This window comes from Nelumbo lutea, chromosome 6 (assembly GCF_056320005.1).
Source record: "Nelumbo lutea isolate HS-2025 chromosome 6, American lotus-T2T, whole genome shotgun sequence".
Taxonomy (NCBI): Eukaryota; Viridiplantae; Streptophyta; class Magnoliopsida; order Proteales; family Nelumbonaceae; genus Nelumbo; species Nelumbo lutea.
Genome location: NC_142689.1, coordinates 3,772,544 through 3,785,880, shown reverse-complemented (window position 1 = coordinate 3,785,880; position 13,337 = coordinate 3,772,544). Strand labels below are relative to the sequence as shown.

Below are 13,337 nucleotides of genomic sequence, written 5' to 3'. Positions count from 1 at the left end.
AGTTGATTCACAAGGTATGTGTATATTTTCGTACTGGTTCAACGGTTCATGAAGGTAAATTGTTTAGGTTCTGCTTGTTTGCAGTACAAATCTGAACCGGATACAAATTTTGCATCCGTTGGTTTCTAACTATGATTTGCGCTTTACCTGATACAAAATATGTACTTTGTTTCATTTGCACTCACTGACGGTGCACATTGCAAGCTTTGCACCACTATACTTTTACGGTTTTACCTCAAATCACTCGTATAAAGTGGGGAAACTTTACTTACTGTTCCAAAACAAGTAACCCTTCTACCTCCATTGAAGGACAAGCACAAACAACAGCAAAGAAAACATCCATCAAGCTACTCCGCAAGCAGTACAAAATAAAACTAGATAGGAAAACGGTCTTCCATAAAACAAGAAAAACCAAACTGAGCTAGACTGTAAGCAGCACTGTTAGCTTCCCGAGGCACCCAACTGAGCTGAATCTCCAGACCACGACAGTTCATAAAAGATGAGACCTGAAGAAGGGCCAGATGACAGCCTGATGAAGTCCTGATGACAGCTTGCAGAAGAGCCAGAGGGAATAGAAACCAACTATAGGCAATCAAACTCAATTATGAAACCTGAAGCACTCAATTGTCTCTCTATTTTCAAGGCTTCTGCCATTAATGGCGAATGAGGCTACGAAAGCTCCACATACAGCCCACCAAGAAACACCTTCAAAATCTCTTGCCAGAAAACCAAACGATGCTTTATCCTGGGAAAAAAAACCTCCGTCCACATTGGGTTTTAGAAAACCTGCAATTGGAGGAGACCCAAAAAAGCTTCTGCGAATCCTTCTACCCTTGGAGGAAACCTCTGAAGAGAGCAGAGATGTCTAATGATATCAACCTGTTAATACAAGAGCCTCACAGTTCATTTCATATCATATGAAATATGATACCTATTAGAGACTGGGGCTTTTGGCTGTAACCTCTCACTGAAACAATTTTCTTGTTTGTTTAAAAATTACATGGCATGGTTACCAGGGCGCTCCGGGCCCTCCAGCCGTAGTACATTTTTCTGATGATTTTCGACTATTTGTTAGAAGCCGTGAAGGAAATCCATACAAGTAGCAGATGAAAGTGTGAAACAGATGAGGTTCATAGCACAACAAATGCTTTAGTCACAGGACTTACAGCTACAGAACTAGCCTCCACACTGCCGTCCAAACTAAGAAATTTAACATGACTATAAACCTTGGTAATCCTTGGCTTTCTTATACCTCTGTTTCCATATAGAAACCCGTTTGCCATTACATGAATAATATGCTTTTGCATATTCAGGCCACTTACATATCAGACCGAAATAAAATTGAAAAACAAAAGAAAAAAAGAAAAAGACAAGTTATATTACATCATTACATGGTTATGCTTGACTTGTTAAAGAAATAATTAGCTATCAACTTGTGTGAATTCCAGTGCATTTCCATCTGGATCTCGTGCAAAGATTGCAGGCCTCCCAGACCGGCTGAGAGTGTAAGGTACTCCTACAAAATAAACAGCAGCATAAGGCATCTATGCTACATATAAATGCATCCAAACTAAGGTGGCATTCAGTAGTGCGTAAGTATCATGGATGGGACCTTTTTGGTCCTGTCCACGGTAAGATATGGTGTTCTACTATATGTGGACAGTCCCCGTCCACAAAATAGCATGGACAGGGACGGACATACCCCAATTTATCGTTCACGGTATTTTTTCATGGATAGTCCACACAATGGGTTTCAGTGTAATGTACATGTGTTACATTGGTCCAATTACTCTCATTTTATTTAATCTTTTAATAATTTTTTAATTTTTAATTTTTTATTAATAAAATAATAATTTTTAATGTTAATTCTAACACAAGTCCGACAGTTCTCCTTCTCTACTCTTTTTCATTATTTAAATATTATTTTTAAATATTTTTAACAATAAAATAATATTTTTTAATTATTTAAAAAATGCAATTGTTGCCTACATATTAATTTATTGATGCCTTTTTTTTCAATTTATTTACCGTATAAAATGCAAAAGTTAGACATTTATGATTGACTGTGTAGATCTCCCATAAAATGTATATGAGATACATGGAATCAAAAAGTGTGCACTACACCTACAAAACGCCGCCGTGGTGTGGACTGTGGTGTTGTATGGGTTGATCCCTACCACAAGGTGTGGTGTGGACCAGTCCACACCCACCAATTTCTCATCCACACTACAGAACACCCCCTAAATTAATGTTGTCAATTGAGCTCTACAAAGCATGGCCTCAAGGATCATTCGTGTTGTTAGATTAGGAGTCTTTTTCACTACTCAACCTATGACATTTGGCTTTGCCTTAAATCTTTAAGACCCTCAGCTTGCATCAGAATACTCCTTGCTGGTGTGGTAGGTTATCTTTTCATGCACAAGTTAAAACCATCTTAATTATTTGTCATCTACTGGGGCTACTACTAGATTCCTTGTGCATTGACCTCTAAATTTATCAATTTTTTGTCTTGTCACATATCCATCTAAACATTTTTGTCTCTACTAGACTCATTTTATGGGTGTATTACTTTTTGATTTCCCAACACTTCACTCTATAAAACATACTGGCATTTTAGCCACTTTATAAAATTTTCCTTCTAATCTAATTGTTATGTACCAAACATACAATTCAAAACTTTAATACATCCATATATGTTCATCAGAAAAATACATAATTGTAAATATTATATGAATATACAGCACATGTTAAGACAATAACACCTAAACTGCTTATCACATTCCAGGTCATTAGGTTACTGCTGCTTAGTTTCTTGCATCCTTCCATTTGTAAAGAAACTTAATTTTGACACCGTGGTCTTTAAAGGTCCAGCACACACTTACAAAAAATTTTAAGTCAAAGTCTCTAACTTATATCCATTTTTCATAGACAAGATTGTAAATTGCTTTTCTCTTTCCACATTACCTCCATAGACATGCATCTGATTCTGCCATGTTGGAAAATGTTCTCTGATTGTCAGTGAATTCATTATTTCAGACACCTCAAGCAATCGTTTCATTCAAAGGGCAATTTGATTAATTTATTCCTTTTCAGTTCAAGACTCTGATGCTTCAAGTATCAAAATGAAACACAAAAAGATTGCAGAGGACAAATTGTGAAGGGCCGCATAATCAAAATGTGGATAGGAATAACTATATGTAGGATACTTCATTAGTTCATTTTGTTTTATTTTGGTGCATCTGGACGGAGTATGACTTCAAATCCTTATAGATCTTTATCATTTTTCTGGGAATCCATGGTTGAAGATTTTAGAGGTCAAATACCAGGTTTTTCCCTTTTGATAGGATGGGATGATTTAATCCACTCTAAATCCAAATACCACACATACAGTATGAGGGGGATTTTCCCAACATTTGTCAATAAAATTCAACTGTACCCATAAAAAGTTAAAAAAAAAAGAACAGTGAAGAATGAAGTAACAGTAAAATACCAGCTTCATCAAAAATAGCTTTCAGCTTTGACACATCTCGAATTGCGATACAAGCATGACGATCTCGGCCCCCATGCTCAGGACGGCCTGTTAAGGGATCAGGATTCGGAAGCTCCATCAAATGAATCATTTCAGAACCCACCCACAGCCAAGCACCTCTATAGGGTAGCTTATCATGTGGCCTTGCTTCATTTATCTTAAGGCCTGGTTTTAGTATAAAAGTTATATTTTCTTCTAATGGAAAAATGTCTATCATTCAGACAATGGCATAATAAATTGGCATACCCAGAAGGTTTTGATAGAATTCAAGTGACTGTTCAAGATTTTCACACAGCAATCCTACATGGTGAATGCTAAGAACCCCAATACCTGCACAAATATTCAAATAAAACAGATAAGATTAGGTGTGCAAGAATGGAACATGATGCAACTTCTGCAGTAGCTCACTATCTAAGAGCTTAGGCTATTTTATTTATTTATTTATATCTGATAAAAGTAAGCTGTGAAGGATATAATGACATGATCTCTGAAAGCTAGGATGCATCCAGCAATGTCACGATTTTCTTATGATGAGCCTGAAAAACTGCATGTAGATAGAAATGTTATGGCTTCTTATCCTAATGAAATCTTCCAGGTAATAAAGAAACAAACATAATGACTCACCTTCTCCTATCATATATTTGGACCAAAATTTGGATAATTTCCACATCTAAGAAACCACATATGCACCTAACCGTAAGGTCTCACAGCAGAGAACTTAGGCTCAAACTTCTGCAAACAAAAGTTTTTCCTTGACTTTAAACTTTCTGCAATGAGCTTCATAGGATTCCTACAATCCTTTGCCTCTAGGCCAAGATCCACTGACATACTAGACACTTGACAATGAAGGCATGAATGTAAACTGGATTCCATTGGGACAAAAAAGAATATAGAATCTCAAGATCTCATGAAAAGGCTTGACTGTCCCTCTTGTCCCATCACTTTAAACAGAAGCTGAATTGATGGCTAAAATTCATGTCAAATTGTCAACATGAAACTTTCTTTTTGCGTTACTTGATTAAACTACATGGGAAATGAAACCTAGCTGATCCTTTTCTGTTGAAGATCTTAGATATACCAAGGGTGGCAAAAGACTAAAAATGTAGAAATTTGGGAAAATAAAAAACCATAAGAAAGGAAGTTTAAAAGAAAGAAACTGAAGCTAAATTTAGGGAATATGATGAGCGTTATCATAAATTAGGAACTAAAGCGGGAGAAAAAGGAATTTATAAACTAGCAAAGATGGGAGAAAGGAAAAGCAGACATTTAAACCATGTTAGGTTCATTAAAGAGGAAGATCAAAGAGTCTTGATAAAAGATGAAGAAAATCAAGCAAAGAAGGAAAAACTACTTTGAAAAATTATTAAATGAACAACAGGTAGAGGACATTAATAGATTAGTGATAAGTAATATTAATAGTGTTAAAAATAACTTGAACCTTCATAAAATCAGAACTACTAAAGTAAAAGAAGCACTAAATAAGATGAAGAGAAAGGCTTTAGGACCCAATGCGATTCCAATAGAAGTGTGAAAAGGTATGACAGAAATAGGGTTATTATAGCTAGATAAGCTATTTAATAAGATAATAAAAGAAAAGAAAGTGTCTAATGATTGGAGAAAGAGTAGTTTGGTGCGTATATTTAAGAACAAAGGCAATACATATAGTTGTAATAACCATCAAGGGATTAAACTAACAAGCCACATTATGAAACTTTAGGAGATAATGGAGCAAAAATTACAACATGAAACAAGTATATCAAAGAACAAATTTGGGTTTATGTCAAGGAGATCAACCATGGAACTATCTTTCTTTTGCAACGATTGATAGAAAAATTCAAAGAGAAAAAGAAAGATCTACACATGGTGTTCAACAATCTAAATAATGCACATGATAAGAGTTCCTAGAGAGTTAATATGGTAGGTCTTGGAAAACAAAGGGTCCAAAATAAGTATATAGACCTAACTAAGGATATGTATGAGGGTGCAACAACCAATGTTAGAACACCTATGGGAGAGACATCAGATTTTATAGCTGTAATGGGTCTTCAACAAGGTTCAGCACTTGGCCCTTATTTGCACTGATCATAGATGAATTAACTAAACATATTTACAATGAGGTCCCGTGGTGCATGTTGTTTGCTAATGACTTATTTTAATTGATGAAACTAATGAAGGATTAAATGCAAAATTAAACTTATGGACAAATAGTAGTGCAACTGAGGCAGGCCCAACCCAAGGCAGGACCAACCCAACACGAAAATTTAGACGGGATGGGCTTGGATTTTGAATCCTTAGGTTGGACCTGGGCCAAGAAAATTGAGCTTTCAATACTTTCGAGTTGGGCTTGGGCCTAGCCCTTTGAAAACCCAAGCCCAGACCATTCATATTAGGTAACTAGGTGTTTTAGGTAATTACTTATTAGGTGTTTTAATTTAATTTTCTATTGATTTACTATTAGTTCTATTGTAATCTAAGGGTTCATTTTAACTTTACACTGTTTGGGCTTGGATTTTCAATCCTAAGGTTGGACCTAAGCCAAGAAAGTCAAGCTTTCAGTATTTCCGGGTTGGGCTTGGGCCTAACCCTTTGAAAACCCAAGCCCGAACCGGTTATATTAGGTAATTACTTATTAGGTGTTTTAATTTAATTGTTATTGATTTACTATTAATTCTATTCTAACCTAAGGGTTCATTTTAACTTTCAAATCCAACCCTAAGTTGTAAAATATCATGTAAAAGTAAAACCTAAAAGATTGTTAACTTCGAACACCAAACTCAGTCTTGAACACTCTGTTATCTATTCGACTTATACCCATATTCTTCATTTCTTCTGTAAATCTTCTTTCATTTTCTTTGAACGGTGACAATAGTCCACCTTCTACAGGTCATCACAGCCATCATCCCATCAACCGCTTCTTTGTTGCCCTCACACCTTGAGTTGATTTTGATTGCTACTTGGACCTACAAGTAGCCAAGATCAATCTTCCTCATTTGTTGGCTACAAGTGAGCTCTAACATATCAAAGTTAAAGTCTCAAGTTGTAAAAATCAATGTTCAATGGTAGGTATTCCCTATCTCTCTTTCACAATTTTCATTTTAAAGTCGGTTATGTATTTAAATATGTTGTTATGGAGACCTCAAACCTGTCATTATTTTCAATCTTTTCATATCAAACGTCTTGATTGTTTAACCAATAAAAGGATACCAAAAGGGAAGAAATATTGTTGAAGCTTCTAATCCATGGCTTTGCTTATCTTATGGATTCCATGCACTTTTAGTTGCCATGTCACCTGTTCATCAAGATCTAAAAGACAAATTCTTCCTATAGGATTTAATGCAGCTTAGTTAACCTCTTGTAAACAAGCTTCAAGCTTATCCATTAGCAGCTCTAACTCTAATGTTTTATCCCCAAATGTTTTCATTTTGTCAACTAGTTGGCCATTCTTCACCCATTCCTACAATTACAATAGGCTTCAATCTGTTGATAAGAGTAAAAGTATTGGTATTATCCTGCATCTGGATCTTTTCTAGAATAAATTAAGGAAAGTTCTTATTTTCTTAGGGTTTTAGCTTTTTAGGTTTATATTTGCTCATATTATCTCGGACCCATTATAGGCCCACCCCAACCTAGCCCTAACCCAAGCCTAGCCTGAGTATTTTGGGTTTAGTATTTTGGGTTTAGCGTGGACAAATGCCTTAGGAAAAAGAGGTTTAAAAATAAGTAGGCCTAAAACATTATATATACATATATATATGTGACCTTTTTTGGTACCTTGGTTCAACAATTCATAACTTAGGGAGGATGTTGCCCATAGAATTAGAGAAGGATGGGAAAAATGGAGAAGTGCATGTAGAGTTTTATGTGATAGACAAATACCACTTAGATTAAAAGGAAACTTCTATAAAACAGTTGTTAGACCAGCTATGTTGTATGGAAGAAAGTGTTGGGCAGTCAAGAAAGAACATGTAAAAAAATGAGTATGTCAGAAATGTGTATGCTGAGATGGATGAGTGGAAAAAAACTAGAAAGGATAGGATCAAAATTTTAGTCATTTTAGGGAACCTAGGAATAGCTCCCATAGGTGATAAAATGAGAGAAAGTAGATTAAGATGGTTTGGTCACGTGCATAGAAGACTATTAAAAGTAGTTAGGATTTTTTTTCTGAAGAATAAAGAGAAAATTTCATTAAAAGTAAAAGAAAAAACATTACAATCCAAATGATTGTCAAGGTGGTGCACCAATAACTTAAGTGCCAAATTGCCAATGGGTAGAAGTAATAATGAAATGATTTAAGTGCCAACAAATTTAGCAATGGATATGGCATTAAACAGATCAGAATGGTGAAACAATGTTCATGTAGCTGACCATGTATAGTTGGGATAAGGTTTGGATGTTGATGATCATAGGTATATTGAGAAGCTTCATCTCCATCTTCAATTGCTACAAAATTATATTTTAATTGCAAGTTGTCATTCTTCCCTTCAATTCAAAATTTAGTTTTGTGTCAACAAATGCACTTAGGCCCCGATTTGCAACTAAACTATATGTTTTATTAAATATATTGATATGTTCAATGATTACATGCAAAATATTTAAGCATTGCTAAATAGTATCCATAATGGCAACCATGTGGATATACTTGTTTGTTCTGATGCATAGGCGGTAAATCGTCCATGTTCAATAACTTTTTAGCCTTTACAAATCTAATCCACCATGCATCATATGCATAAGAAAGAAATGAAGAAAAATACCAACCATCATCCTTGTCATTAGTGGGCTCTTTCACAAGCACATCCTTTTCAATGGACACCTTAGCTTCTGTCCGGAAACAATGCCTAGATTTCTTACCATTTCTCCCAATCCCTTGACAATTCCCAAATGAATACATGCTCGTAGAAAAGAAGCGGACATTAACATGGCTTTCCTGGAGGAGATTGCTCGTTGTCAGCCATGAGAAACAAAAGAAGAAAGAAAATCAACAGTGCATACAGACATTGAGGGAAAATGCAACAAACTGCTAATCTATTTGGTCAGCAAATAAACAGCTACAGAATTTCTATTCCTGAGAGACAAAACTAAGATCCCATTAAAGGTCCTCATGGTCAGAGCTGCCAGGATGAAATTAAAATTCTTTTTATTTTATTTTATTTTTAAATTTGTAGATAAAACGACACTTCTAAGTGATCATTCAGGTAATCTTCTAGTTCTGAGATTTGAACCTTACTTCCTTTAAATTATTGATTATTGAGATTGTTTATCATGGTAGAGGAGCAGTTATCAATCTTTGGGTGCTGAGGTGATACGATACGCACTCCAAAAGAAATCATTGGTGGTGCTGACCATCAATCACTCAACGAAGGCTATAGAGAAGTCTATATGTCAAGCGAATTGCAAGAAGAAGTTGGTGCTTTCAAATTCTCGAAGATTAAGTGATGATACAGACAATTCAATCAGGTTCAAAAACATCATGATTGATTACCAATTTAAATAAAATTTTGGCAATGAAACAAATTTCCAGTAATCCACCCAAAGTTTCGTCCAATAAAAGATATGCAGAAGATAAAGACACTCAAAGTAATAAGGTGAGATTAATAAGATGGGCTTATTTGGGCTACTCTGCAATACTTGCATTAAGCCAAATAAAAAAAAAAATCAATTTGATAAAGACCCCGAGCAAGAACCAATCGCGTACAAGAACCTAGCTACGGGTTCAGTTCGGAAATATATAATTCTATTTTGCTTTAACAGAGGTAATCTATGATCGGTCCCGCAAAAGCGCAGTTGCACCGTACAGTGTTAACCCAATCGAGTTATAGGCTCGAGTTCATCTCAAAGGTACTGAGATTATAGCATATTTATCATGCCTATTTAAAAACTGCATCAGTAATCTGTCCCACTCCTAAGCGTACTCGAAACCTTCACATGAAGCTTTCCTCTCTACATCTTCCTTTTTCCATCAAAGTTGAGAAAATTTTAAACTCTATTAAACAACTATCAGACCTCTGATAACAGAAGAGCAGATTCTTACCGTATTCAAAGTGTGAGAGAGGATTGCAGATGAGCTCGGAAGAGACGCCATGGAAGAGAAGGAGCCAACGTTTTGCCTCGTGTTCCCTCAGATCAAATGCAGAGAAACGGCAGCCACCACTTGTTTCCTAAGCTCTCGTTCGCTCATTCAGGGACTTGTTGGCTACATCACTCGTGTAGCGAAGAGCCCCTAGTGCTACACCACCCGCGGTAATTGGAATTATTATTAAACGTGGCATTTATTGTGGCAGGATGGCAGCCCACCAGATGTCCACGCCTTTGTCATCATTATAACGGGTTGTCAGTTGACTTAGACTACTTATTAATTTCTTTTCCACGTGGCAAACGAGTTTGGAATCTAGAAGCTCAAAAAAATCCTAGACGGTCCCATCAGAGAAGTAACTAATGAAGCATTTCAAGGACTCTGAATCCCTCTCCTGTTGTATTCAACTATTCATTGGAGGAAATCGGAATCCTCTCCTGCTCGATTGGCCGAAGTTATGGTCCTGGGACAATCGCTTGTCGCCACGTCACTAAGAGGGAAGGGAAATTGATTGGGCCAGGCTCCTCCCTCTTCTCCGTGGTTGGTCCTTTCTCCTTCGTAATGGAGTAGGAGAGGATTGGGAAACAATTATTGGTATTCATTTAGGCTAAGGTTCAAAATTCTGACCCTTGTGAATCATTAATACGTATTATATCGGGGTTTAATCTGGTTCAGGGGTAGATGGGCCTATACTGACCACTGTTTTTAAAACTAGACCGGACTGGATGGTCAGACTGGAAAAACCAAGCTGATCGGTTCCATTTTCCTTCAAAATCATTTTTTTTTCTCAAAATCCTTTGATTTTGATCAGTAAACCGTTGAATCGGCCGGTTAACTATTTGAACGGTTTTGATTGTTTTCCAATTTTTTTGTCAGAATGGGCCGATCGTTCGGGTCAAATGGTCAGCTGTTTGAACCAGTAACCAAACCCCTGACTGATTTGGTCACTAGCTCATTTTTAAAAACCATGATACTGACTCCTTTGAATCAAGTTAGAAAAAAAATACATAAGTCTCCATACAGTCTGATATGCCCCTATAGTATATAGAACTGTATCAATAATCAATATTTTGAACCTTGATTCAACCCTTCAAGGCACCAAATTTGTCAAGCTACCAATCCAAATTCTAGATCAATTGCGCTCATAGTTGGAAGTAGGTGTCCAAATTAACAACCCTGATTGTTGCTTGGAATCAGAGATCCCAGAGAGCTTTTGTTCTAAAAACGTTGTTGTTTAGTTGTTTAATTATAAATGAGTCTTACTATGATGATCAATTTGGCTCTTCTTCTAAGGGTAGTCTTGTAAGTGAGGGTATGTTCGTTTTCTCTTTAACTCTTATCTCTTAAGAAGAATATTTTAATTTTAAAAGAAAAATGATTGTTTGTTTCCTCTTATTTCTTATCTCATAAAGTGCAATTATACACATTTATGTTTTCTAATAATACCCCAAAAAGATAAACAAAAACTATAATATATGGGGTCAAAATAGATATTTAATAATTTTCAGAATTCAGAGTTCAAAACAACATTCTCTACATTCAAAGTTCAACAACTTTCGCATGTCAAACTTTAGAGCAAATGAACAAGCAATAGATAGAGTTAATTTGGGCATCCACAAATATGGCAAGTTTAGTTTAATATGGCCTTCCAAAAAAAGGGAAATTGTCCAAAACCCACCATCAGTTTTTCTGAATTCTAACTCACCCTAACTTTTCAAAAGGTCAAAAACTCACTATGTCAGCGGGATTTTATTTTCCAAAACTCAACATCTGTTACAGCACCATTAAAGCTGAATGATGAGTCAGCCTAAATGAATATTTCATGACTAAACTGCCCCTAAGTGGTGAGTCAGCCTGTTAAACAATTTTTTTTTTACCGAAATGCCCTTTAAACGCCCAATCCTATTTCATACATAATATTCATTAGTGAGAGTCCTTGCTCTCGACATCAAAGAAGGGTCTTCTTGCTCTCAACGTCCAAGGAAGGGTTTCTCACTGAGATCTTTCTTGCTCCAAACGGGAAGTGTTAAAGGTTTGCTCAAACACAACCTCTACTGCTTGTTTGCTTTACTGGGTGAAAATATGTACTCCTTGCTCTACCACGATCACTGCTTTAAGAGACAATCCATATATATCTTGTTGTTTATACTGCGCGGTTTACCAGACAGACACCCGCTGGCCGCTAAAGAAGAAAGGAAGTAAAACAGGTGAACGAACTCTACTTTGTATTCGTAAACATTGATCGGAATACGAGCGTCTTCGAGCTGATCAGTGTGCTTTCTCTTTTGAGTTTTGATCTGTACTTGTATTATCTTTTTCTTTGAATCAATGCCAATGTCTATTCTTTCTCCCGTTCCCTCCCCTCTCTCTGTATCTCTCTGTGTTGATGACTCTGTAAATCTGTAATACAGAACGAAACATGGGGCTTACGAACTAAGCAACAAGAACGATCGAGTTATTGTTGATGGATTTGCTGTAGAGATTACTGATGATATCAAGTGAAGCTTATATCCTTGGTATTCATAATCTTGTTGAGTTTAACCTTAATATCTACTATACTAATGAATATATTTCCCTGTTTTCTTGATTTTCTGGTCTATGTTCTGTCTCTTTTGTATAAACCGGACCAATATACTTAGATCTCTGCGAAGGCTATCTCCTTGTAGCATGTACTCAAAGGCCTTGTTGATATCTGAGAATGGGATTTCATGGGTTATGAATTTATCCAATTCAAGCTCCTCCAAAGCAAGAAAAAAAGGGGTTAAATATTACTACAAGGCAGGTGAAAGTAATACAAATAGTGATTGGTTGATCTGAAATACAATGACCACTCGCCTGGTTCGTGTGTTTTTCCGTTTTTCGACAACAGAGGGTATGTCAGAGTGGGGCTTGTAGTTTCCAAAGAAGGTGCCTTCTGATTTCTCTCAATATTCAATATGTTCATTGGACGGGAATATAGTGATCCATGTTGTCTGTGCCCTTAGTTGTGGGATCTATACAGGTTGGAGTTTAAACGAAAACACATGAACATGTTGTCCGTACATTGAGGATATATTTTGTTTAATATGACCCTGCAGTACATGACCCTCTGCTGTCCACTACAGAGGGTATGACCCTGCAGCCGTACAGGCCAAACGAGGTTGCAGTAGCTCTAGGCAACGTAGCTTCCTAAGAAGTTGGGTACCATTCTTGAGCTTGTTGCGGGCTGAAGTTTCAGTTGTAAGATATAGGAACGTCCTGGTTTGGTTTTGATTTGAGGCTAATGAAGTATGGTAGAAGTACAATAACTGCGCAAGACTTCGATTCGGCAAGAAACTTCATCATTTACAGCAGTGGTTGAATAGTTCAGACCATAAAAATTAGAGAGATGTATTAACAGAGATGCTTGAAATCGGTTCTGTTTTTCAACAAGCGTTAAAAGAAAATCTGACCATTAGCTGTGAAATGATCAACATCTCTGAAAAGGTTTTCAGAGAGAATTAAAGAAGTAAATTTTGACTGTACATGCACAAGGACGAACAGTGGTAATGCATTGTCTTCTTCAATCTCAAACGAAGGGGAAGCAGCGGCTAATGCCTGGGTTCTGGGTTGAATAATGACGGGGTAATTTTGGTATATTGAAAAATGGACCGAAAATAATGAAGGGTAAAATAGTAAAATAGTAAATTAATGGTGTCCATTAGTCAATTCATGATTACCTCTGAGTTTGACGTTTTAAAAAAAAATTGATGAATTTAA

At 36.3% G+C, this 13,337-nt stretch overlaps 1 protein-coding gene across 2 annotated transcripts; it reads right to left on the bottom strand.

The window, feature by feature from the left end:
- Positions 1 to 1,215: 1,215 nt before the first annotated feature.
- LOC148846892 (Lactoylglutathione lyase / glyoxalase I family protein) lies at positions 1,216 to 9,823 on the bottom strand. 2 transcript variants are annotated; one of them, XM_088949158.1, is made up of 5 exons: positions 9,558 to 9,823; positions 8,285 to 8,453; positions 3,776 to 3,859; positions 3,491 to 3,694; positions 1,216 to 1,516 (listed from the first exon to the last, which is right to left on the bottom strand). In XM_088949158.1, the coding sequence occupies exons 1-5, from the start codon at positions 9,606 to 9,608 to the stop codon at positions 1,422 to 1,424; spliced, it is 603 nt and encodes a 200-aa protein (XP_088805284.1). In that variant the 5' UTR covers positions 9,609 to 9,823; the 3' UTR covers positions 1,216 to 1,421. The 2 variants fall into 2 exon arrangements, with proteins under 2 accessions (XP_088805284.1, XP_088805285.1); XM_088949159.1 differs by having other exon boundaries at positions 3,491 to 3,577; positions 9,558 to 9,765.
- Between the last annotated feature and the right edge of the window lie 3,514 nt (positions 9,824 to 13,337).